The sequence below is a fragment of the Ictalurus punctatus genome, chromosome 16 (genome assembly GCF_001660625.3).
Source record: "Ictalurus punctatus breed USDA103 chromosome 16, Coco_2.0, whole genome shotgun sequence".
In the NCBI taxonomy this organism is placed as follows: Eukaryota; Metazoa; Chordata; class Actinopteri; order Siluriformes; family Ictaluridae; genus Ictalurus; species Ictalurus punctatus.
Window position 1 is genome coordinate 5,527,962 of NC_030431.2, and position 26,248 is coordinate 5,554,209.

General features: G+C 39.1%; 1 protein-coding gene across 42 annotated transcripts in view; it reads right to left on the reverse strand.

The window, feature by feature from the left end:
• LOC108277079 (calcium/calmodulin-dependent protein kinase type II subunit beta) overlaps positions 1-26,248 on the reverse strand; it is a 72,859-nt gene that overhangs the window by 9,652 nt on the left and 36,959 nt on the right. For 3 of the 42 annotated variants that reach the window (XM_053686718.1, XM_047160995.2, XM_047160996.2), the window contains exons 10-19: positions 26,027-26,149; positions 25,279-25,362; positions 24,807-24,849; positions 23,336-23,422; positions 15,650-15,687; positions 10,478-10,510; positions 7,928-7,996; positions 5,972-6,016; positions 3,573-3,621; positions 1,703-1,777 (exon numbers count right to left, since the gene is read on the reverse strand). In XM_053686718.1, coding sequence (XP_053542693.1) covers positions 1,703-1,777; positions 3,573-3,621; positions 5,972-6,016; positions 7,928-7,996; positions 10,478-10,510; positions 15,650-15,687; positions 23,336-23,422; positions 24,807-24,849; positions 25,279-25,362; positions 26,027-26,149 — 646 coding nt within the window. The remainder of the gene's footprint in view (positions 1-1,702; positions 1,778-3,572; positions 3,622-5,971; positions 6,017-7,927; positions 7,997-10,477; positions 10,511-15,649; positions 15,688-23,335; positions 23,423-24,806; positions 24,850-25,278; positions 25,363-26,026; positions 26,150-26,248) is intronic. The other 39 variants (XM_047161006.2, XM_047161005.2, XM_053686741.1 and 36 more) reach the window with 34 other exon arrangements.

Consider the following 26,248-nt stretch of genomic DNA (forward strand, 5'->3'; position numbering starts at 1 on the left):
CCACAAACCCTGTACTATAATACAAATGCCTCTTTTTTGTGATAGTCCTCATCAAAGAACACAGTGCATTCTCTCTCTCTCTAACCGTTTCTTGTTCTGGGTTTTACTTCCCTTTTTAAGAGTATGAAGCTCCAACAGCTCAGTGTGCTATTCCTGTCTCTTGCTTCCCAGATAAAGCTTAGGCCTTTAGTCCTCCTTCCCTCTCTCTATCTCCCTCCCTCCTTTTGTAATTTCCTGTTCCGCAACAGAGCGCTTAGTGGCCGGGTTTCTTGACAAATCTTACTGTTTCTTCATCTCTAGCTGGCACAAAAGGGCAGGCTGGATGATTTAGCAGCCTTTACTGCAACTCTATTTCATCACTGTCAAAAACCAAAGGTAGCTGAGAACAAATGCACTAACCCAGCATTTAACCCTGCAGCAGGGTTAAATATCACATACAACCACTTCGAGCATTGGGAATACCACTCTAGACATTTAAGAAGGAACTGTGGTCTTATCTAGGAGAGTCCACCAGTTTGGATGTTAACTGAAAACGCCTGAGTGCAATGAAAAAATGAGACAGAGAGGAGGAGGATTGGGGGAAACTCCAGGTTGGAAGTGTGCAAGGGAGGTAAATAAGGCAGTCACAAAACACTGAAGTGGATGGATATGTAGATTTGGACACATACAGTAGGAAAACCAAGAGGGGAAAAAAAAGGGAAAAAAAAGTGTACAAGGTTGGCTCAGGGGTACTGATCAGAAGGGTGTGCATTCAAATCCAAGCTCAGCCAAGATGCCACTGTTAATCAAGTTCCTTAACCCTCAACTGTGCAGCTGTATCCTACCTCAAATGGAAAATGATCTGGATAAAAGCATCATCCAAATTAACAAAATGTAAATAGAATAAGAAGCAAAATGTAGCTGTGGAATTCTTAAAAAATAAAAAACTTTTTTAAGAGGTTGAAGGTTGAATCACTGAGCATGTGCAGAACTTCAAGTCTGAACCTTGCTTGTGAGTAGCAGTGAGCCAAATGGGTGGGCTCTATTCGATCTTTGCATAGGGAGTGTATGGAAGGGTGGGGCCAGACAAGGCTCCTCCCTTCACTTCTGGGCAAGGCTGCAGGTCTGGAGGCTCTGCACACACAGCCCAAGATGTGGGCATGGAGGGAGTGAGTAGGGGACGAGGAAGAAATAAGTCCAGGCTGAAGGGAAAAGGACAGTAGAGATGCCTGGAAAATTTCATCACATGCTGGCCAAGGGATCCTCATGCAGTTAAAAGGGCCAAAACATACGCAACACAAGCACAGTTGGACCATTTTTAGGAGTGTGCAGAAATGGCAAGTAAAATGGAAGAGCTCTTAATGTGGCTAACCTTCTGGCCTGCTGGCAGAGTTAGAATATAGCACAAGTTTTCCTCCAACATTATGACTCAGTGGAAAACTCTAATCTAGCCCTCATTAAAGTATTCAGGAGCCTGATACTCCTCAAGCTAAAGTGTTATTACACGCTAAGCTGCCTAAGATTACCTAGATCCATCACAGCAAATCTGATCCAGTGACATTTCAGAGTAGGGTGACATGATCAAAACGTCCAAAAATACACTATTTCTGAAGTTCAGAAAGGTCTTGTTACTTTTCACAATCCAAAAAACGTGACTGTAGGAGTAGCAGGTCTACACACCAAGCCAAACTGAGCTGACTGGTGGAAATGCACTGGAACTTACAGAAAACAGCAGGGCCTGGAGACGACTGTCTGCGCTCTGAGACAGCCTTAAGTGAGCTGCTGTCTATGCTTTTTCCTATTGAGTGGCAGGGAATAAAGTGGGGAGAGACAGAAAAAAGACAGCACTGATAAAAGATGACCCTGGAGTACAGTCTAATTGGGGATGGAGATGGGATTCAGACATTTAACAAAAATGACAGCAGGCTAGTTTGAGTTCACGCAAGTCATGCCACAGAAATGCTGGTCTACATGAACAACCCCATTCTACTTTTTCTGATTGCTAAACACATATGTACTTGAATATTTACCTATCTTTATTCAGGTTTAAACCCAAAATGGGTGTGGCCTACACTAGAAGGTTTATAAATAAATAAATAAATAAATAAATAAATAAATATGAACCATACCACTATGCCCCTGGAAACACTAGAACAAGGTTTTTTTATTCCCTACATGGTAACACTATCAGCACAATGTGGGAATTCTGGCTCTGACAGTTCGTCAACCTCAGTAACATCACTTAAGTTCATAATTGTTCTCAACCAGTGAGCGTTTTTAATTCACACTCGCACAGTTATGCCTGAAATATATATAGACAAATTTAGTTGGTTCTAAATTTATAACATATAAGCCATTATTAGCCTAATTTAAACCACTCTGTCCCTGACCAGGCAGTTACTAAGGATGAATGAGTGAAAGCTGTAACTGCATCGCACCGCGCAACACGTACATATTAATGTATGTGGTCTTTCTTTGTACCATGAGCTTCATATCGGCAGCTCGCTCACGCCAAAGACGAAAGTTAAACCTCCTGCTTGCATTACTTTTTCATGGGATCCCAATCCTGATGCACATCTCTTGTCTCAATCAGATCCCCTGTGAACCTTTCCGGCACGCTTTCCAGAAAGCAAAACTAACTGTCTGCCTCATATTTGAATCTGTATTTGTTTAGGACACATTATTTGTTCATTATTAATACTGTATTTGTATTCAGTTACATCCACAGTACACATACAGTATATGAACACGTATGCCTGCTGCTACATTGATTTCACTCACAGCCTCTTTCTTAGTCTTGTTTCCAAAATTGAAAGTATTACATTCAAGGTGACCTTGTAGTGTTCCTGACTGTCCCTCCCTGGAGAGCAATATTCAGAGATAGGGAGACAGAGGTTTAGCTAACTTTCTGTATTAAAACTGGTTCAACAGCCAATAGATTTGATGCATTTTGCACTTTGACCTTCAGGACAAAAAATCCAAACATGTAATGTGCTATAATGACCAGGCTTCTGACATTATATAGGTTTATACTAGCACATTTAAATGGGGAATTTGTTTTACAGACAGGCCATCGAAGCACTTATATGTCCTGCAGTGTGATCTAGTTTCACATACTATTCGCAAAATATAATATTTGTGCTTGCCTATAATTAGGCTCATTAAAGAAGAGTTGAAAAGATAAGATTCAAGCAAGTACCAAGGCCACTACAAAACAAAATCACAGGGTAGAATTCTGTACGAGAATCACTTATTACAGAACACTGTGAACAGAAAACCACACGTATCCAGGCAAAACATTTTTGTTTGTGAATTAGCTGGTTAATTTAATCAATTTGGGAATTAGCTAGCTAGTTTCTAATTTAAAGGTACACTCCAATATTTTTACTGGTCTTACTCTTACAAATATCACGATCAAGGTACGATGTAAATAACTGTTGAAACGAGTGATCAAAGCAAAAACCACAGGTCTGTGCTAGACTCCTTGTGTTGTGTTTATGTCCCGTCTGTCAGTCATGCTATAGACACACCCCCAACAGCCCTTCACTCCACCCACTGCTAAACAGCAGCGTGTGTGAAAAGATAAAGCCTACCTTTAACATCCTCATCTTCGATTGTGGTGTTGCTGCTGTCCGAGGACTCCTACAGGACAGACACACATCACTGATTACCATCTGCTCCGTCCATTCAGAAACACACACACACACGCACAACTAAAAACACGTGACAACCGATTTAGCACAAGTAATGCTGCTATACAAATAAATGAGGAACATCATCACCACAAATGGAACTGGATACAGTCGGCTTTGAATGAACGCATGAGAACACTGCAAACATTGACAGCGCTGACAGTAGCAGCTGGAATTCAGCGACAGACGTATTGCTTTATTAAGTGAAGACAGTTCTGACAGTTATCCCAAAATCTAAATAAGCTCACATACATTTGAAAGCTTATTCTCCAGCTAGCCATCTGGTGAGGCTTTAAATAAACTCTCACGTTTCTGAAACGCTTTCCCCAGATGGCAGCAGAGAACACACAGCTGTTTATTTCACCCCCACCATCCCACCTCAATGCACCTACCCACTCATACACACACACACACACAAAACACACCACGCACTCTTAATAGCTCGCATTAATCTTTGACACATACAGCATACTGATGCTTTTGAGCATCCCCAACCCCAAGCCGGTATCATTATCTGAAAGTTCCTGTGTGTTGGTTATCTGCCTAATGCACACACAGCGTAGAGGCTGGACGACACACACACTGGCTATCGGGCTGAGACAGGCGAGCTGGAGCACAAAGAAACAGAAACACTGCAAAAACAGCACTGCTCCTGAAGAGAGCAGTGGCCATACAGATGGAGGCCAGAGAGAGTGACATGGACTGTGAATATGGTGGTTTATCATGTAGCAATTAGTGCACTTGATTTGAGTGCTAACAAAGAAATAGCTGATGGTAAGAGGAAAAAGTTGAACCGTTTGGCAAACTCAGAGGCAAACAGATGGACTTAGGACAGTTTTATAAAAAATAAATAAAAAAAACAAACAGTAGTGTATTATAAACCTTGTCTACCATTAAAGTTAACATGAATTAAAAGAAAAGGTTTAACCAAAATTAAATCAGCCATGACATACTTGCTGTCTGCTCTCTGCTTCTTACGTTTTCCACTGAGTCTAATGTTGCCAACAGGCACAGTGGCTTGCAGAAATTATTTACCCTCCTTTGATCTTTTCCACATTTTGTCTTGCTACATCCTAGAACTGATGACATGGATTACATGTCATGAATCGACACAAAATAGCCCATAACATTAAAGTGGCCGAAATACTAATATAGTTTGAAAAAGTATTTATAAATAAATTTAAAAATGGTTGTAATTGCATAAGTATTCACCCCCAGTTTATGTGAAACCCTTACATTAGTTCTGCAACCATATAATCCCAACAAAGTCCATTTCAGCTCTACACTTCAAAATGTTTAAGGGGGGGAGGGGGATACTTATGAAAGACACTGTAACGGAAGCTTTTAGCTACCGGTTTATCATGTTTGCTTCATAAAATAGCACAGTAAGTATTAAAAAGGTTCATTATAGGAATGACTTCTCTATTGTACAATTCCAGTTTTGAGGCAGAGGCTTGCAGAGTGCTAAGAAAAAAGTGATTTGGCTTCAACTGTAGCTGACGCTTTTTAGCTAGAAGATATCTTTTTTACAGGCTTGTAGTCAAGACTGCCATTGTGAAGTCTAAGACAAGTCCAAGACCAAGACGTAAGGGTGTTGAGGCCAAGTCAAGATCGAATCCAATATAAGCAAGGCCGAGACTGCAAAACATCAAATCCTTTTCAGGGCCAAGCATTTCCTTCAACTAGTTGGCTTCATTTCTGCACTGCATCAGTGATTAGACTGTTTACTACAAGAAGGAATTGCTTCTTGTCAAACCTTATTCGAAAAGAAAACATGAGTATCATTTGTACAAACTCTTGGCTGAGACCAAGACCATATTTAGTGAGACCAATGCCCAAGACTGAGACAAGTCCAAGTACAAATGCTACTAAGTTATATATATATATAATAAAAAAAAAGTCTCAAGGCCGGTTCAAGGCTCTTAGTGATACCAAAGAGGTCCACAGGCTTGAAGCAAGTTTGTGATGATTTTGATATGCTGTTTGCACAAGTCTACAGTGACTAAAGCACCAAACATATCTTGAAAATTTGGTTACATATGAAATAAGTGAGAAACTGTTGACATTTCACTCTAATTTCCACTGAGGCAATAAATTAAGATGAATTCAAATGTCTTGACTGTCTTGCACCTGTATTTTTAACTGAAGATATTACTTATATTTAGATCTGGTTGTATCTGAGAAAAAGGATGACAAAACACTTTCCTACTCCAAAGAATGAACTGACATCAGAGACGACAAAGATAGAGAAGGGTTAAGAAACGTAAATATGGATGGAGAGGGCGTGGGGAAGGATGTACCTTGATCCCATCCACCGGGTTATGGATAACAGTGGTCTGAGCCTCCTATAGAAAGAGAGCGAGAAGGAAAGGCAAAGGATGGCAAGACCAAGAGAGACAGAGACAGAGAGAAAAGGGAAGAGGAGAAAGAGCAAAAACAAACAAAGTGTAGATGAGAGATGGAGAGAGTAAAAATAGTAGGTGTTAGCAGAGATAAAACAGCGAGAGAACGCAGAGGAATAGAAGAGCAGTCAGAGTTAGTGTGAGAGAACTTAAACTCAATGAATGGAGGTTATTTACTGGCCATGATGCTCTGGTTTATAATATAAAAGAGTTAAAGTTTTACAGCAGAAGAGCTAAAGCCAGTCAGAAAAAATAAACTCTAGCCTATAAGACTAAAATGACCGAGTAGCTTGGCTAGTACAAGTAAAGTACATCACCAATGTCAGCATTACAGGGCCTTGGAAAATTACACCAACATTTTAAGAACAAACTGTTAAGCATGTTACCCAATATCCATATATCCAACAAATCCCCTGAATAGGACTAAATTGTTCATTAAGTATATATATTTATTCTGATGTAGTAGTTTTAGAAATAGTGGTTTAGCTTTGCATCTCATCTATTACAGATCCAAATGTTACTACTGTCCATAACTTAGGGATTTGGGGTTCTATGGAGCAGTAAAAAGCAAACTATTTTATTTTATACCACAGCAATGTTGAAGTTACAAATCTGATTATTTTTCTATAACAGTACAGCTCTGGTAAACAATACTGTTATCATCCATCCATCCATCTTCTATACCGCTTATCCTACACAGGGTTGCGGGGAGCCTATCCCAGGGCACAAAGCGGGGGACACCCTGGATGGGGTTGCCAACCCATCGCAGGGCACAAGTGCACACTACGGATACTTTGGGCATGCCGGTCATCCTACGTCATTAGACTGGGGAAGGAAACCCCTGAAGCACGGGGTGAACAAGCAAACTCCGTGTACACAGGGTGGTAGTGGGATTCGAACCCCCGACCCTGGAGGTGCAAGGCAAACATGCTAAACAATCAATAATTAATATGATGAAACTTTCTCTAAGGAGACATTTATTTAGCATTAACGGAAGGAGTCTCCAGTGTCAGCTCTTTTTGTTACAGTCAGAGGTTTTCCACCACATGAAAGTCTTCAGGACAGAAAACGTTGCTGTTTAAATAGACCCTGGTGAGGGAATGGCTGCTATATGTTATTCTTTAACAAGTAAAAACTGCTGTGGTATAAGAGGAATAAAACATTTCAGGGTTACAGGGTACCTGTTACAAGAAACCTGTTGATTATTTTCCTATATCAGCACACCCCATTGTGCTTTATTCCTTACATCTAAAAATGAAAAACCTTTTCACATGCTAATCCAGATATTTACTGATTATTCAACTTGTAATGTTAGAAGCTGTAGAATTACTACCTTAAAATTCAAGCCCGATTGCACATATTTATTTGGCACACCGAAGCACATCATCATACTTGCCACTGATAAACTGATCAAATAAAAGATGCAAAAACCACAAATACACAAACGTATGTATATATGGAGATAAACATCAAAGTCAACGTGATGACCATGGGTTAACTATGGTGTACGTCTAAAAACCAAACAGCTCTAGGGTCACAAGGTTTGCTATCAAAAACATTCTCACTCTCCTTCATGCAAAAACAACATCCACATGGTAGACCCAAAGGTCTTGTTAAAGTGTTCATATCAAAACTTTAAAGAAGCGTTAGATAAAATCAAAATGGTCTGAGGATGGAAAGTAGATAAACGTTTTGCTTTGTGAGGGACACATCATATAGAAATATGGGCAGGGACAGACAAGGAGAGACAGGCGGGATAGACCAGAAGAAGAGAAAAAACAACAACAAAAAAACTCAAAAAAAAACCAAACAGATGGATTGTGAGAGGAAAAGAGAGAAAAAGGAGGTAAATACCAGAGCAGGAGAGGGGACGTTCCCTTTGGGACTGGTGACTATGCTGTTTTTCGTGCTGTTTGACTGTGGCTGTGCAGAAAACACAACAGTGTTATTAAAAAGGGCTACAAAGAAAAAGAGAAAGAGAAAAAGAGAGAGAGAGAGAGAGAGTGTTGCAGATGACCACAGACTTGGGACCACCCAATGCTTACAGATTTCAAAATCGTATTTGATTCTATTATAGCCAGAAAACAACCTAAAATGACTGATTATCATTTTGTAATAAAACTCCTAGTGCTCACACTAGAAATGCATCGATACCATTTTTCCCCTCAGATTGAATACGAGTGCACTCATCGATACTGAAATGATCGATACTACAATCGTATTAAGCAGTCAGGGAATTATGGAGCATTTTATTCACCTCTGTTTTTGTTCGTTGCTGCAGTTTTCTGCCAGCAATGAACTCCTTGTGCTGGCTTTTATATTACTGCTTTTAAACACTTTAATAGGTAGTGTGAGGGCGGCCAACCTGTGTGCGCAGAGCAGTACAGGCAAGTTTGATCATTAAAATGAGCGCAAGGTGCCGTGAACTGCACCTTGACTCGAAAGCAAAGTGTAGATGCTGGAGAGTGAGGGGGGAAGCGTGTGTCTCAGTGCTAGCAGAAATTAACTTCTCACTCACTAAAGTTTCTTTGGATGTGCTTTTCTCTGCTCCATGCATGCAAACACCTTTATGTGTGCACAATTCAGAGCACCTTACCCCCATTTTTAACGAGCACGATTACTCGCTGTTACTGCTCTGCATGCTCCGCCCTCGTGCTTATGCTCCTACTACTAATTGACTGCTTCTGTGCATGTTAAAGACATTGTTAAAGAGAATTTTGTCCTTTGGCCAAATGAATACACAGTCCCAGTAAAAGCCTTCAGATGAACTAATCCACACATTTATCCGAACACAACCTCGAAATATGAAATCCCGAAAGACACAAACTAAGGGAGTTTCTGCAGAGTAGTTTGGGGTTGGACTATGTCTTCTCTAACATCTGAATTAAATTGAAAAAGTCTTTTTTAAGCCACGCACACAGCTGGTTAAACACAAAAGCACACAAAAGCGAAAAACAAGACATTCATCAGCTTGACATCACAGTAAACATGTCACAGTAAAAACTGATACATACATGAATACAGTGGCTTAGGGTTCATTTCAACTTTGGAGCACACACACACACACACACACACACACACAACTCATCAAGTTTTATGTATGTAGACAATTCCAGCATAGCACACAAACTTTCCAAAGAAACAGGACTTTTTGATTCCTTACCAGTGCAAGTGCTTATATAAGCTATATACTGTACGTATACATGACATATTACTTCTCATAATTATAATTCAGTTAATTATAACTCAGTATCATGGCAATGTTATAACAGTGTTTTAGGGCTGTTCAAAAAAGTACAAATGCAAGATTTTGAGAATAAGTTGTAATATTTCTAGAATAAAGTCGCAATTTTTCAAAAAAAAAAAAAAGTCATGATATTTCAAGAATAAAGTCATAATATTTTGAGAAAAAGTCATATCATCATGAGAATAAAGTATGCAATATTTCAAGAATCAAGATATTCTGAGAAGAAAGCCACAATGAGACAAGGCTTATATTTATCAAATGAGTCCAATAAAATTGTATGTGTGGTTGTATCCACATTGCTGTTTCAGAGCCTTGTAGATTAATGCAGTGTTAGATACTTATTAACCAACGAGAAATAAATGCAGGCATCAGCGTGAAGAAAAAAAAAACTGGTGCAAATTGAACCCAGACAGCAAATGCAGGATTTGTTCTCATTTGAAGAGCTCGTGTTCAGCAAAGAAGACATACAGGTTGTTGTTAGGGTTACAGGCGTTATAGCCTAGCACGTGATGATAGCGGATTTCGACCTTCTCCCACAAATGTCCACACTTTGATGACACAGGCAAAGTTAAAATATCTGTTGTGGGTGTGCATAATTATTATTATTTTTAAATGGCCATTTTGGGACACAGTGTCAGTTTATTGATCAATTGGACACACAGTTCCACGAACACTAAAACAGTTTCATTTATTCTTGTTAGAAATTAAACAGTTACTGTATGAACGTTTATGAGGCTATGATAGATACAGCTAACAAACTACTAGGCTGCCGAATGAGAATTTCCTTTTTAATCCAGATTAAGCCTAGATTTTGCTTAGATCTTACCACATTCTTAAGCCTTGTCAGGAATGATTAGCCATGGCCACAGTAGAAATGGCTGAGTAAAAACCTATAGTTGCCTATGAATTTAAATGATGGTACTTCTAAAATGCCAATGACTTTAGCAACTAACGGTAATCACAACAGTATAGGCCATTACCTACTAATGTTTCTACAGGATTACTAACCAGAAATTTACAGGACTTAAAAAACAGGCTCTTCTCAAAGGACAGAAAAAAAAGAATGAATAAATCAGTTGTTGAATGAAGTGATAACAGGAGTAAATAAATAAAAAAGATGGGAAATGATAAACAAATATAAAAAATAAGATCCTCACCATGTACTGAACGGTGGAGCTGGATTTCCGTTTCTGGTGTGATTGAGGGAGTAATGGCAGGACAAACAGGGAGGGGGGGAGGGGAGAGAATGGGACAGTGAGTGTGAACATGAACACTGTGGATGGAGTTAATGCATGTGACTTGGACAAATTATTAGTGGACATTAAAAGGATGAAGAATATAGGGAAAAGGGATAGACAGCTAGAAAACTATAGTTTAAAAAAGCAATATCTGGTGGCAATGCAAGCTATACTGTATTGACATTTTCCTTATACATCACTGATGTGACCATTTTTCCACCAAAGAGTGTTTTGTATGCTAATATGAAAGCTTGCATAGGTTACAGCATGCAGATAGCGTGAGCTGCCTCTGCCCGCACTCTCCTCAACATCTACACACCCTAATAAACTCTTTTTCTAGAGGAAAACACTGACTACTATACTATTGTTTAGAAGCATTATTAAATGAACTGTGGCCTTTCAAACACTAGCAACTACAGATAATTTTGTAATTAAAGTCAAAACCGTTTGCACAATATTGAACTGAAATAACTCTTAATTACACTGTATTGAATTTCTGACTGCTTGAAATCTATAGGAAGGATGATCTATATGCAGGGGTGGAAAAAGTACTGAGAAATTATACTTAATTGAAAGCATTGATAATGTGTTAAAACGTCAATTAAAAGTGGAAGCATTCAGCCACAATGTACTATGTAAAAAAGTTTTTGTGCTTTATCAAAAAGCAAAAACTAAATATTTTAATTGATGAAATTAAATTTATATATATATATATATATATATATATATATATATATATATATATATATATATATATATATATATATATATAATGTTTCCATGTGAAAAGTAACTATTAGATGATTTTTGTTTTAAGGCAACTACGGTATTTTGACTGAAATCTGACATCATCATAGTCAACGTAAGCTTGCTTGTTATTTGCATAAAGAATGCTATGAAGCTTGCTAATGAATTCATTAGAAGTAAAATATCCTGTAAACAACCAATATTTACCATTAGCTAGAATTTGACTTGCAGCCGAGCCAATTTATATTAGCTACTAGAACTGATGCTAGTTTAACCTGGCATTAGCAAAGAAATCAGGCTAACTTAGTTAAATATAGCCAGTTAACATTAGCAAGGTAGCAAAATTTACCTCAACATGTTTTTTTTCCCCCAAATTAGATTGAGTTCATGCCTTCTAAAGTGGTAAAAGAGACTCCTCATTTTGTACGAGTCTTTGCTTATTCCAGCATATTGAAACAGTTTACTGAGGTAGGGACAGGGGGACGCACTTCATCAAGTTCAACAGTGTAGCATGGTGGTTTATTCTTATTCAGACGCAAACAGATAGCTAGAGCACTAACTACGTTGTGCTAACTACATAGCACACGATAAAGTCTTTTTCTTGGAAATGTAATTAAGTAGGAGTACAGGTATTCAATTTCAATAATACTCAAGTAAAGTATAAATACTGCAAAATAATACTTTAGTAACAAAGTACAATTACTCAAGTATTATTCACCCCTGCATATTTGTACAGGTTTTTTTCCCCTCCATGTTCTATTATTATTTCAGGACAATATCCTGATTACGGAATAAAGTATCCTTGTGGCAAAGTCATGTATGAGGTATGAGACCGATCTACTCTTGACCAACAGAAATTCTATCTTTTCTGTGTCAATGTGCGGTGCAACAATTATAATATTAATCATTCTAAAACAGTCAATGAAAAAGGGGCGGGGGGGTTGGCAAGAAATCCCAAAATGTCCGAATGAAGAAGTGTGGCGAGCCAGTTACTAAGCAGTGAGTGAGGTGCAGTAGAGGTGTCTATTTCTGTCTCTCAGCTCCCAGGGTTCAGACCACCAGCTATTCCTGGAGCACGAGCTGCATTTCACGCTGTGGTGTCCGCACGCTTGCTGCCTATCATTACACAGCACCACACACTTAAATCTCACAAGGTGAGCGGTGGACTGAGACTGAGCAAGAACACTGAATGATTACAGCATGCTGAAGGTGTAATGATGGGAGATGAGCTAGGTGAAGTGGAAGAGGGAAGGCTAAAGAAAGCTAACAGGGAGCTCCTCTGAAAAAAAATCTCACGGTCCTTCGTGACTCATAGGCCTTCGTGACTTATAGGAGTTTCTCAAATAAATTAGTTCTCAGCTTGTCTCGAATATTTGCAGTTTCATTTCATGTTGTAAATAATCATGGCCATTTAAGTGGTAAATATATGCTAAATAAATAGGCATGAATAATTCTAAAAGATACAAATATTCCTTAAACGGTTTAATTTCTGCATATATACTTCAGGACACAGTCCAAAATACAAGCTATTAGTCTCTCATCGTTTCTTTTCTTCATTTTAAATGGCAATGGCATAGAGTATAATGCCATTCATTTGCTGGACATCTCAATGCAGGGTTAATTATTTTAATGGCTTTGCATGCTGCATGAGTAGGAGCCTGGCGGAAAGGGCTTTAGCAGGGTATTCTTAGACTTGACCTACACTGAGGATGTTTTTTTTCTTTTTCCCCATTTTGGTCTGACATGTTTCTAACATGTGCTTCCTCCAAGATACATGACACCAGCCAACTGCATCTTTTCAAACTGCTGCTCATGCTGCGTCACAGAGCAGCGTAACACACTCAGAGGAAAGCGCTATCTGCCCTCTTCCACATACATGAGCTCACAGATGCCCACGATTGGCTAGTGTCACTGTGATTGATAGGGGAGAGAGAGCTTGCCATCCCTCTCATCCACAGATGGCTGTGGTATCATCGGGATTCGAACTTGTGATCTCATGACGATGAGTGTGAACGAACTCCCATTGCTCCAGGAACCCCTCATGATACTGATGCATGTTATTGATGGCGACTCTAGATAAGGGTGTCTGCTAAACACTGTAAATGGAAAAAAATAAAATAATAATAATAACCCTGCACAACTTCTAGTCAAGTAACAGGGTGCACTAAAGCATAAAGTGATTTCTAGAAGTGTGTTTATATTTGTCTATTTGATAAATAATGTTGTGTTGGATGCCTCCAGATATGTTACAGTTTAAATGGACAATTTTCTGCTGGAAAGCCCAAAGAGACATGAAGAGAACATGCACAGAAAAGTCATACAGATAGTAAACCCGTGCCACCCCAGATGTAAATAAATTTGTCTATTTGGTAAAATAAATAAAAACAAATAAAAAATGTTGGATGCCACCTTCTACATGGACTGAAAGATTTATACTGTTTTTTCACATATCTAAACATTTTATACAGTAATCTAATATTGCCTGAATGATATCCTGAAAAGGTTGTCTGTGGAATATTGTGCTGCCAATATGGTGTGTGAAGTACCAAGCTGCTATCCTCTTGCTCTGCTTCCTGCACTCCCTATTTAAACAGCCTATGCTCATGGTGGATGGAGAGTTAGAAAGCGCAAGCAGGAAAAAGAAAATGAGAATGCAGGGTGAGACAGCACGGTTGGTCTGTAGGCGGAAAGCTCAGCTGAATGAGATACAGCTATGATCAGGCAGCCTGATCGGAGGGAGAGAGAGAGAGAGAGAGAGAGAGAGAGAGAGAGAGAGAGAGAGAGAGAGAGAGAGAGGGGTAGATGGGTAGGGAGGTAGAGATAAAAAGAGAGAAAGGTTAAGACAGAGAGGGTGAACGGGCAAACATCTCCAGCTATTTGGAGCTGCAAATTATAGAAATAAGCCATGAGAGGGGGAAGAAGGGCAAAAAAATTAAGTGCACAATTTTCCCCCCATGGGCATTTCACCATCAGCATGCTACTAGATTATATAAGGTATGATTAATCTTCAGAGTGAGGAATGCACGACTGGAGAGGATTATTTTACAGATTATTCGCCATCCAATCATTCATGGAGAGCATAGAAGAGGTTCACTTCTAATTCTGTAGCACAGGCTGAAGTGAAAGCCTGAAATCACTTCAACTGGGATTATGTGCTATCCAACCAAATGAAGTCTTGCAAAGTGCATCATACTGTGTCCACATCTGGTCATATATTATTCCTAAAAAAACACTAGCCATTTTAAACCATTAGATATACAGACGTATGTACACTCTTGAATATAAAGTTGTTTAGGGCAGTTCCACAGAAGAACCATTTTTGGTTGCCTAAAGAGAATTTCTGCTCCATGATTTGTTACCATAATAAACTAAATCCTTCCACATAATGGTAACATTTACAGAGGGCATTGGGTTTTTTTTTCTGTTGCACATAAAGATCCAACAATCAAAAGGTTCTTTCCAAGACCAATGAATGATATTACTTGCACCTTTATTATTAAGTGTGTAGAATATATTTTAGTACATTTATTGCCACCCAATAAACTAGTAAAAATGGCCCAAAAACATTTATATACATTTGCACTGATTATAAATTATATGAATATGCACTATATGCACATTAAAAAAAAATAACCTTATGTCTTCCTGGCCTCACAAATAACTAGCTGACACATTTAATTACAACCCAGTCTTAAAATATACCATTACAATCAAAATGATTTTGTTCATCACTACTAGCTAGTTTTGCACACAGGTCCTCCGGTGGGGGGGGGGGGGGGGGGGGGGGGGCGCAAATATGCTCCTTGTATCTGCTGCAAAGTGCTAATATATTTATATATTTAAAAAATGCATTTCCAAACTCATATGAGCTTTGTGAGTTAAATAAATATCTGAAATCTTCTAATGTTCTTAACTGTATGAATAGTTACTAGTTATGTAGACAAAAGAACTTTTTGAAAGAGGATTTAAATGGGGTCAAAAACAAGGCCAAATTGAATCATAAATGGTCTGAGACTTCATCAACCTGACAAGTGGCACCAACCTAGCCCAAGCATTCGTCCGTCTAATCAGACTCACAGAGACACACAGACGGTAGTGAGACAAAACAAAACAAACAACAATAGAAAAAAAAACATACAAACACTGCCGACAAAAACATAACCACCGACATACAGACTTTAACTCGAAACTGTCCAACCCCCTCCCAAGCAGGGACTGAGTGTCTTTAGCGAAGGGAAGGGACACTAGCCCGTTAGATTGAAAAAGGCGTGGTGATAAAGAAAATGAATGCAGAGAAAGAGAAAAAGATGTGTACAGTAGTTGCAGTAGTCAGATCGACCTTACCTTGACATCAGCCTTCTTGTTGAGCAGGCTCTTGGCTGCTGCAGATGGAGAGAGAGGGAGGGAAAACATGGGTACGCAGAAGAGAGAGCCGTAGTCACCATAACCAGAGTCACAGCATGTATGTAATGCTTTCACAACCAAAATGCTGGGCAATGTCTCTCCTCAGAGGGGATTAACCGGCTTTTAAAATGCTATGTGGGGCAAGTGGAGCAAATCAAGGACATACATATGTAGAGTGGTAGGGTTACGACATCCCAAAGGCAAAAATCCTTATAACTGGTACATTATGAGCAGAAAGGGAGTATTGCCTCCCTGAACCAGGGGCATGCACAATGCGGGACGTGCATCGTGCACATGCAGGAATGTGCAAACACCCATTCACTCAGTCACTCATACACGCAGTGTGAAAGCAGGGAGTAGGACAATTACGTAGGCACCATTTATACCTGGCATTAAAATCTGTATCTGGATACCTTATCAGGATTGGAAAAATGCATACTAATTGGCAGAGTGGGCTGTGATGAGAACAGGATCAAATCAGTAATCTGCCTCATACTGTGACCAGATCTCAGGCAAGTGTAAACTATGCAAGTATGTCCCACAGATATACCCTGCTGTTCATCAATTTTTAAAGGGCTTTTTCTGTAAGTTACCTACAGCACATGTTTGTAGGAATTAAAATGGACCCTTAAAAAAAAGAAAAAGAAAAAACAGAAGTACATAGATGCAGGTTAAAATTATTGCCAGTAAGCCTTACATTCTTTACAACAAAAACAACAGCAAGTAAAAATTTTCACCTCATTGTTTTCAATACTGCCAAGACTAAACTATAAAAGATGTGTCCAGAATAGTTTGAGACCACTCGGCAAAAATTCCAACTGAGTAATGAATATAAATACTTTGCGAAAGAATTCATTCACAGGTATTAGGGTAAGGTAGAGTTAACTGATGCTAGCATTGATTATGAGTAGCTAGATATGCTAGTTAACTGATATTTTGCATGCATTATTTCATATTCACTGCATTTCTGTTTCATTACCCGCTTTTCAAAATGAGAAAATTGTGAATAAATGAAAAAGTTAGAAAAACTTTTATCACCAATAGAACCCCAACGATACCTAACCTTATCTGTTATGTGTTTCAAGTTAACGGAGTTCATTCATAGTGAGAATGAGTGTTTTTCATTAAGTGTCTAATGTAGTTGACAGCGAGGTAGTATTCAGAATGAAATGATACTAGATTTGGGAGAACAAAGAGCTACCCAAACTTCAGGCTAAATTCTACCAGGCCTGAGAGTATGTCATATTCTTTCTTCAGATAGTGAACCATTTCTACTCACCATGGTTGCAGTTTATTTGCCCCTAGATTGTACTTGTGCTGATATTTTAAGTTTCTTTGATTCAACTGCAGTCTGTAGTAGAATATGGCAGGCCAAAGTGTGAATGGGGTCCTTGCATACAGATCCTCCTGACAATTTACCACAAGCCTTAGGCTTACCCCCTACAATCCCCCTAACCTTCTTCATGTGTCCATGCCCTTGCAAGCATCCCCTACTCAGAGGTGACATACTAAGTACCAGTGTGGTTACATCAGGCCTTAGTGGATTTGGGCTATGCACAAACCCTTATACAGCATGATCTGAGTCAATGCAGGGCAAGTTTAGATGTATTTAGTGGTGCTCACCAACCTCCTGGTTACAATGAAAATCAAATATCAAGGGAAAAATCATAAACTTATGGTGACAGTTTGTTCTCACCTTAACCGGCCAGTAATTTTAGGCACAGATTAGCCAGGGTTTAATCAACTAGTTGGCTGGGTCCCTACCAGTGTAGCAGTGTGTGGTAATTGCAGCCCTAGCAGTAGACACACTTCTGGAATGGGCTTCACTCTGCTGCACATTACAACCCCATGGTCTCATTGGGGCAATGGACTGGTCAATATGAGGTTACTGCTTCATTTCATTCCTTGTGGATTATGTGATACAGCATCCCAGTGCAGTGCCAATATATTGTTCAATATATATCGTGGACCTCAGAGCAAAAGTTCATGTAATCATTTACTGCTTAAGACTCTATAATACAAAATTGCTCCCATCAGTTGTCACTGGGAGACAACTGGAAGTCCTTGTATTACTTTACAGATCCAGCTCAAAATTACTCATCAAGTGGCAAGGACCCTTTGAGGTCAAATGGCAAGCCAGGGAGGTCAAATATGAGGTTATGCAAATGGACAGTGGAAACTTAATGCAGATTTACCATGTCAACCACCCTAGCAGGGCTCATTGGTAGCAATTTCTTTTAGGAGCACTTGTACTCCTAATTACAAAAATTTATATTAATATTATAATATTTAAAAATATATATATTTTAAACAATAAAGAGTCCTAATTAAAAGTAGACTAACACAAAAATTATCTATATTAGGAAAAAGGCTAATAGCCTTCTAAGGAAATAGCGAACTAAGCTTAATGTCAAATTGATATTAAGAATCAAAACATGGAAACTGGAGTTTTCTAGTGATATCTGGCAACCCTGAGTTTAAATGAAGTGAATGCGTTGTGTATTAGAGAGCTGAAGAGAGTGATGGAGAGCGGCAGCATACTGTATGTTTACAGACTGAACAGTTGCTACTCTAGATTATGATTGGTGAGGAATTATTTAATAAAGAAGTTTGAATTACACCCACCTTGTAGCGTTAACATTATTATTAATTTAACGCTCTCTCTGCTCGAGCAGGCCGCAGGTGCAGGTCATCAATAAAAGACGGTGGTTTGAGAGAAGCAGATGATGTACAGAGTTACTCTCGTCATCATAATAGCTTCTCCGCAGTATTTACACACTTGTTCGTTAGACTGTGATGAAAATCAGTGTGAAAGTAACTGTTGCGTGGTGTAGATCCATTTTGGAGTTTTAGTTTTTATTCCGATTGTATTATACAACTCCGAACAGGTCACTCGCACCGGTGCAAATAAATATTTTTTCACAGTCGCACAAACAACTTTTCAGTTGCAAATGTGAGTGAAATGGTTGCACTGTAGAGCCCTGCCTAAAATAGATTTTGATAGTACTTGTTGCTATGATGTGTTTTACTCCACAATTAGTTACACTGGCCTCATAGAACACCACCACATGTTTATGCACAGGCCACTAAGTAGGTTGACTGAAAACAGGAGAAAAGTGCTTCAGAAAGATTATATGACTGGAATCATATTATCAGTGGAACTTGGAACTGTGATTGTACCCAAATAGGATGGGTCAATCCGGTTTTGTGTAGATTTCTGCAGGGTGAGTACTCGTTTCAAGTGTGCCGCATATCCAGTGATGCACATTGATGGTTGGGCTTGGCTTGCTTTAATTCAACACTAAATTTAACTAAGAGCAGATTCCTTGTCTCCAGAAAAAAAATACAGCTTTCTTGAGCCTGTTTGGTTTACACCAATTTACTGCCCTTTTTTGGGCTCTTTGGAGCACTTTCAATGGCTTATAAAGCATATTTTGTGGCCTCACTGTATATATGTGAACTGCATAAACAGCATTTGCGGCCATCCCTGGAGTCCTCGAGATAGAAACATTATTAGTACCACGGATAATAATGGTCTTGCTTTTCCTCCACAAAAAAGTAAGAGTACAGAAAGTACAAGAAACTCATCTCTTGTGGCCCTACACCTTTATTATTTGAATTTAGCTTAGTTTAGATGTTTCAATAGCAGCTGGCCGATTTCCTGTATATCCACAGATTTGCATATTGAGTGGGAGAAATGAGATCCGATCACAAAGCAGACAAGAATGCACATAAATTATGACTCATTACCCAGATAATTATATCCAGATACACATTGCACGTTAATGCATGGTGTAGATGGGGCTGTACAGTGTAGTCTCAGAAAATCTTCAGAAAATATATCCCTGGTAGGCAATTATAATAAAGACACCTTTGTCAAGCATGAATGTAATATTATAGGAGCTGAAAAACAACTAAATGAAATGAACGTGTTGAGAATGATTTCTTCACTACAATTGCAGTGAGGTAAAGAGAAAGCGACCATTCCACAGGTATCTAGGCCTCGTTCTTATTGAGATGGAGTGAGGACGAGCGTTAAAGAAGGAAAAACAGAAAGAAAGAGAGAGAGTGACAGACTCCTTACCTTGGCACAGATTTTAGAGGCAGAGAAGGCAAGACAGAAAGGGAGAGATTATGAGAATGGATTAAGAGTGAGAGATAATAAAAGGTTTGTTCGGAAGACCTTTGGTCGTTGAAAGAGGGCAGGGGGTTCAAATGCATGTGGACTAGGGAAAGAATTCTAAACAATGTGAATTTGCAAGATGTAACTATAAAACTAAGCTACTTAAAGGAATACTAAAAATGCTAAAACAGGTAACAAGGTGTGATGGCTAAAGGAGACCAGCTATCGGGATCTCACGTTGCTTGTACTGAGCTTAGCCATATTAGCTTTTTTGGGTATTCCTTTAGGAAAGCACAAGAAGTCTTTTCTAATGACATCCTTTCAAGCCCAGATCCTCTTGCCAAGCCTTAGTAGTACCTGGAGGTAACAAATTTCATATCTTCCCCAAATAAACATCTGACCAACAATAAACACACAGTGACAAATACGTTACACAGATAATTCAACAAAAGCTAGAGAGGAAAGGAAGTCAGTCAGAGCAGAGAGTAAAAGAGAGAGCACCTAGTCCTTGGTGCTACAGCAGGTTGAATAGAATATAACAGACATACATGGCTTTACACAGGGCACGAGCAAAATACAAAACAGCAATAATATAACTATATGGGAAATTGTTCAATCAATGGACCCTAATAAAAAACATAACCTATATACTCTCAGGTGCGTAAATTTTTGGGCATCGACAAAGTTGTTATAATTGTTAGTGTTTAGCTGTCTACCTATATTAGAGTTTAAATTAAATATTAAATATAGCCTCAAACATATTTTCAGCTTTAATCTGAGCATATTTACATCCAAATTGGGTAAACGTAGGAATTACTGCACTTCTTATATGTGGTCCCCTTATTTTTTGGGCAAACTAACAGTCACACATTAAATTGTCATTTTAATACTTGGTTGAAAATCCTTTGCAGTAAATGATTGCCTGAAGTCTGGAACTAATAGATATCACCAGATGCTTGGTTCTTCCCTGGTGACACTCTGCCAGGCCTTTGCTGTTGGTGACTTCAGTTCCTACTTGTTCTTGGGGCATTTTGCCATCAGTTTTGCCTCCAGCAAATTAAATGCATGTTTATTTGGATTCAGGTCACGTGACTGACTTGGCCAATGCAAAGCATTCCACTTCTCTGCATTAAAAAAAAAAAAGAATTGAGTAATTGTCCAATGAGATTTGAAGGACTTGGTGGAATCTGAGAAGATAACATAGCCCTATACACTTCAGAATTCATCCTGCTGCTTTTGTCAGCAGTCACATCATCAATAGAGGAACCAGTTCCATTGGTAGCAATACATGCCCACGTCATAAGATGAGGTGGTATGCTTTGGATCATGAGTGGTTCCTACCCTTCTCCATGCTGTTCTACAACTGTACTCTATTATTATTATTTTTTAATGTGTTTCCAAACTCTAATCTGGTCTTCTTGTTTTTTGAGGCTTGTGGCAAACCTTCTGTAGTCTTCTCTTGATTGTTGGCTTTGACACACTACCTCCTGGAAGCTGTTCTTGATCTGACCAAATATTGTGAAGGGGTTTATGTACACCAAGGAAAGAATTCTTCTGTCATCCACCATGATTAACAGCAACAGACTCCAAATGCAAATAAAATGAGTAGCCAATTGTCCAATTACTTTGGTCTCTTAAAAAAATTGGTGACCACATATAATTATAATATATATATATATATATATATATATATATATATATATATATATATATATATATATATATATAAAAATAAAACTTTGTTAATATCTATATATTTACTTATTATGTGTAATAATATAAACATAACTAATATCCAGTCTGGAGTTCAACTGTATAATATTAGCCTCACACATGGTGTCAATTATTAATATTGTAGTTACAAAACCTTCTAGATCGAGCATGCAATTTAACCTTCAGAAAAGTAAAGGAAACTTAACTGAGTTTAAAGCACACAACTGATCTTAAACCATGTGGCATTATGTACTGCTACCCTCACATTGAACCCCCTCTCCTTAATGCAAAGATTAAAGTCTTCTCGTTCATGCAACATGATCTGAGACACCTTCTTCTGCATCACAAATGCATGCATGCGGCCCCGTGCAGCATTCAGCAAACCAGGCACAGGAGCACTGGCAGGGAAAAGAGACCTATCAGGAGAGAAGTGACAGGGAACCAGAGAGAGACAGAAAGAGAGATAGAGAAAGTGTGTGGGTGGAGAATGAAGGCAGAGAGAGAGAGAGAGAGAGAGAGAGAGAGAGAGAGAGAGAGAGAGAGAGAGAGAGAGCACAGCTGGAAGATGGGCAAACAGCTAAAGGACAGTGACGAAGGGACAGTGGTGATGAGTGCAAGACGATGGAGCATGCTGACTACTGACAGAACATATTACGGAAAAAGAAGATAAGGAAAGAGAGTCATAGTATGTGGTGTGTGGTGAAGAGAGAGATGACTTAAAATAGGACAGAGATGTGTGGAGAGACACAGACTATGTTTACATGCAGCCTAATAAGCCATTAATAATCCAAATAATAGCTACCTTGATGTAAAAGGTAGAACAGAGTGAAGCGATTGAGGAAAATCAGAAGAAAATTTATAGACTTTCTAGCGGCATCGCTTCCCGCCTCTGATCTGATTGGTCGGTAATTAGAGAATGGAGAAATTAATTCTGAGATTAATTCTGGTAGTTCTGTTCTCTTTCTCCCGCATTTTCTCCCTAATTTTGCTCTTGGCTGATTCCCACCCTCCAACGAGCTCTCCCCATCATATGACGGCTACCATGTGCTTCCTTTTATACATGTGAAGCCAGCCAACCACATCTTTTCGAATAAAGCAGTCTAAATAAAACATTTCCACATCATTTTGGTAAAATATATTTACGTTTCGTTAAAGTCGAGTTGTGTTTTTGTTCAACCCCTGACATTATTGGCCTGTTTTTCAGTAATACAGTAATTACTATCATGTATTCCGCAACTAAATGAAGTTATATGGGTACAAGGGTAAGGACTGTAAGTCTCGACTTGCCAATGAGTCCTGGAAGTTCAACATTAGTGACTTTTTACACAGTGACAGGACTCTTTGTACGCAAAAATATTTGGTGTGTATTAAATGGAACTTTTAATACAGGCAACATTAGAGTTTAGGGTTTGGGGAAAAAACTCATATATTATAACTTGGAACAGGAATTAATTCATTTAGTTGGATTGCCAAGAGTCTTCACATGTAAACATCACAACCACAAAGCAACAGCACAACAGACATAGAAACAGTGGAAAAACAGTGACAATATGACAAAAAGGCAGAAACACGGGAAGTGAAACACAAGTTGATGAAGTATAACAAAAACGATTGTGCACCATTCCAACTTCAGCCACACGCTACAGTTCACAGTGCAGGTGTCAATATAAAACAGCTGTGATCAGGACATGCTAAAGGCTCCATGCTGAAGTGTGGCCTCTGAAACACCAAAGAAAGAGGAAAGAGAAGAGTGAAAGAAGAGAGAAGTAGGATCCTCTGAGGAAGGCTACCTTGTTCCACCAGGCCGGCAGCAGTGCCGGCTGCAGCAGCAGCAGCCACCGCCGAGACCGTGGCCGGAGCTGTGGTCTGCCGGCCCACTGCCATAGATACACACACCCACCGTAAACACACCGCACAGAGAGTGTGAGACAGAATACAAGAGGAAGGAGAGAAGATCACTGTGTTAACTTGCAGTTTGAACCGCATTAGACACGGTCATCAGAAACATGCGATGATTTTAAGGCAGCGCTTCTAGGAGAGTTTCCTTGTGCTCAGTAACAGTAACTCCTATCACAGTGAGACAAAAAAAGGATTCGTTTTCTTCTCAGAGTTTTGGCTATAAAGCATTAGACCCAAATGGTACAATACAAATAGTACAGTCATAACATCAGGCATGGATTTCAATACTACATTCCTACTCAAGTATATAGAACTAATATTACAACCCCAATGTACTAAATGGATAACAATTTAATTATATTCCCGTGTACTGCATTAGATCTTCAACATAACTGACTTAAGACAGAATATATTAAATGAAAAGAAGAAAAATATGGACAGATCAGACAGATTTTTCCGAATAGCAACAATTCACATGATTTCTGAGTTTCATTCAGACTGTAATCACAAAGTAAAGGCAGCCATTTTATTTTCATCCAAACTATCAATGAGGCTACATCCATTTGGCAAGTTTATATTAACACATATTAACATGTGTGTGAGCGATGCTTGGACACTCCTCCACCTCCTCTCCTGCTGACACACCCCGCAGGATGAGGTAATTACAGTAATGAGCGCACAGAGAGCGAGGGATAGAGAATGAAAAGGAAAGGACAGAGAGAGACAGACATAGAGAGAGAGAGAGAGAGAGAGAGAGAGAGAGAGCTCATCCAAAAGCTTCCTTAGAACAAACACTGTCGCTTCCGCCCACCAACCTGCTGTTTGAAGTGTGAGTGTTTGAAATGTGCGATTGTGTGTGTGTGTGTGTGTGTGTGTGTGTGTGTGTGTGTGTGTGTGTGTGTGTGTGAGTGAGTGAGTGTGTGTGAGTTGCAGGAGTGTGTGAGAGAGCAGATGCTTCATTAGAGCAGACATAAATCACATGTTATTAGAAACGCCAGTTACTGAACACATTCTGGTACAGAGGCACACGCCCAAAAACCCTCCTTCCCTACACGACTGCTTTTCCAGGCCCAGCGTATGAGCCTGCTAAATATCCTGGAAACGCATGCACAAGAAACAGAAGCAACGGGAAAAAATGTTATGACGTTGCTTTGATTTTGGTTCTATATTAAAGTTATACAATGTGTGTAACACGACCGTCAATCAAGCTAGTGCATCACTTCCTTGTCAGGAATCCTAAAGAAGGAGTTTTCATTCAATTTTTTTTGTGCTTTTTAAAAAAAAAAAATTTATTGGGGTTTCAGATGAGTACAGATAAATGCTCCCAGTGGAGGTCATACTTCAGGATTAATGTTTGCTTACCAGAGAAGTTGCGTGAAACCAGCATGGTGGTGAGAATGGCTCCCTGAAAAGAAATTCACAGAGCAATAAGTTACAGAATAATCGCAATGCGGAAAAAAACAACCTTCTGCAGTCAGCGCTTTTCCATTGACGCAGTACTGGTGCCTAATGACAAATAAATCATTCTGCACATTTCCACTTTAAAACCTGCTTGGTTCCAGGCTTGAAGACGGTATCGTTTTATTACAATAACAGCTTTAACAGCTCATTTTTATCATACATTCAATTGGAACTCCTGAGTCGTGCTTTTGTTATATCAATCTAAATTGATCTGATTTTAGATGATAAAATACATTATTTTAGAAATAAAGTACAGTATTTTGAGCTGCACAGGTTCATTACTAAACTTCGACAGCTCTCAGGCAGGTTCCATTTCCTGCACCAGGACCTGGTCAATGGAAAAGGAGAAATCAGGGAGGACAGACAGCCAGACCTTGAGTTTTCTCCTGGCGTTGAACTTCTTCAGGCACTCTACTGTCTCTTGTCTGTGCATCATGGAGGCCACAGTCGAGCGTTGCTGTAAAAGAGGGAAATGTAATTATACAAGTGAAATAAGCTGTGTCTCAGTTATACAAAACGTTTGTAATGTTTCTGATGGAAATACATATTGGAAATAATATATACATTAGCATGTCATTTACTGACAACATACAGTAACCTGTAGTCAGTTGTATGCCCTTCAGAAATGTTGGCACCCTTCATAAACATTAGCAGTATATTTTTTTTATGTGTTCTACAAAACATAGACATTGCAAAATATTGATTTAGTGTTTCTTTAGTCATTTCTGTTTTGAGATGGAAGTATGCTTGGCATATTATTTTATCTATGGCCAAGTCGTAAACTCCTGGCTTATGCAAACAGGTTTTGGGCTGTAATATCCTGGTACATAACAGAATTCATGATTCCATTCGTCTTCACAAGAGCCCCCAAACCACCTGCCACAAGGATCCAGTTAACAGAAATTTAACCACAAAAATCAACTAAACTGTGTAATTCTGAAACGGTGTTCTTTTTCCCCTTTTCACTTTGGTTTTATTTGGTTTGATTGAAATATAAGGACTCAAAAAGCCTAACAGTGCTATTGATCAACTCCATCAGTGCTTTTATAATAATCAAGTGTGTTCAAGCATTTCTGACTGCTCATCTGTTTGCGTCTGTAGACACAATCTTAGACACTTACGCAGACCCATGGGTGTTTAAGAGCTTCCTGTGCAGTGATCCTCTTGGCCGGATTGATAGTGAGCATCTGGTTAATGAGGTTCTTGGCTTCAGGGGTGACTGTGTCCCACTCCGGAGAAGGAAACTGCAGGACAATAGAGAGACACACACACACACACACACACACACACACACACGTGCAAGATTGATGAGTGTTGGCGTGGAAGATACCAGTAAATGGCGT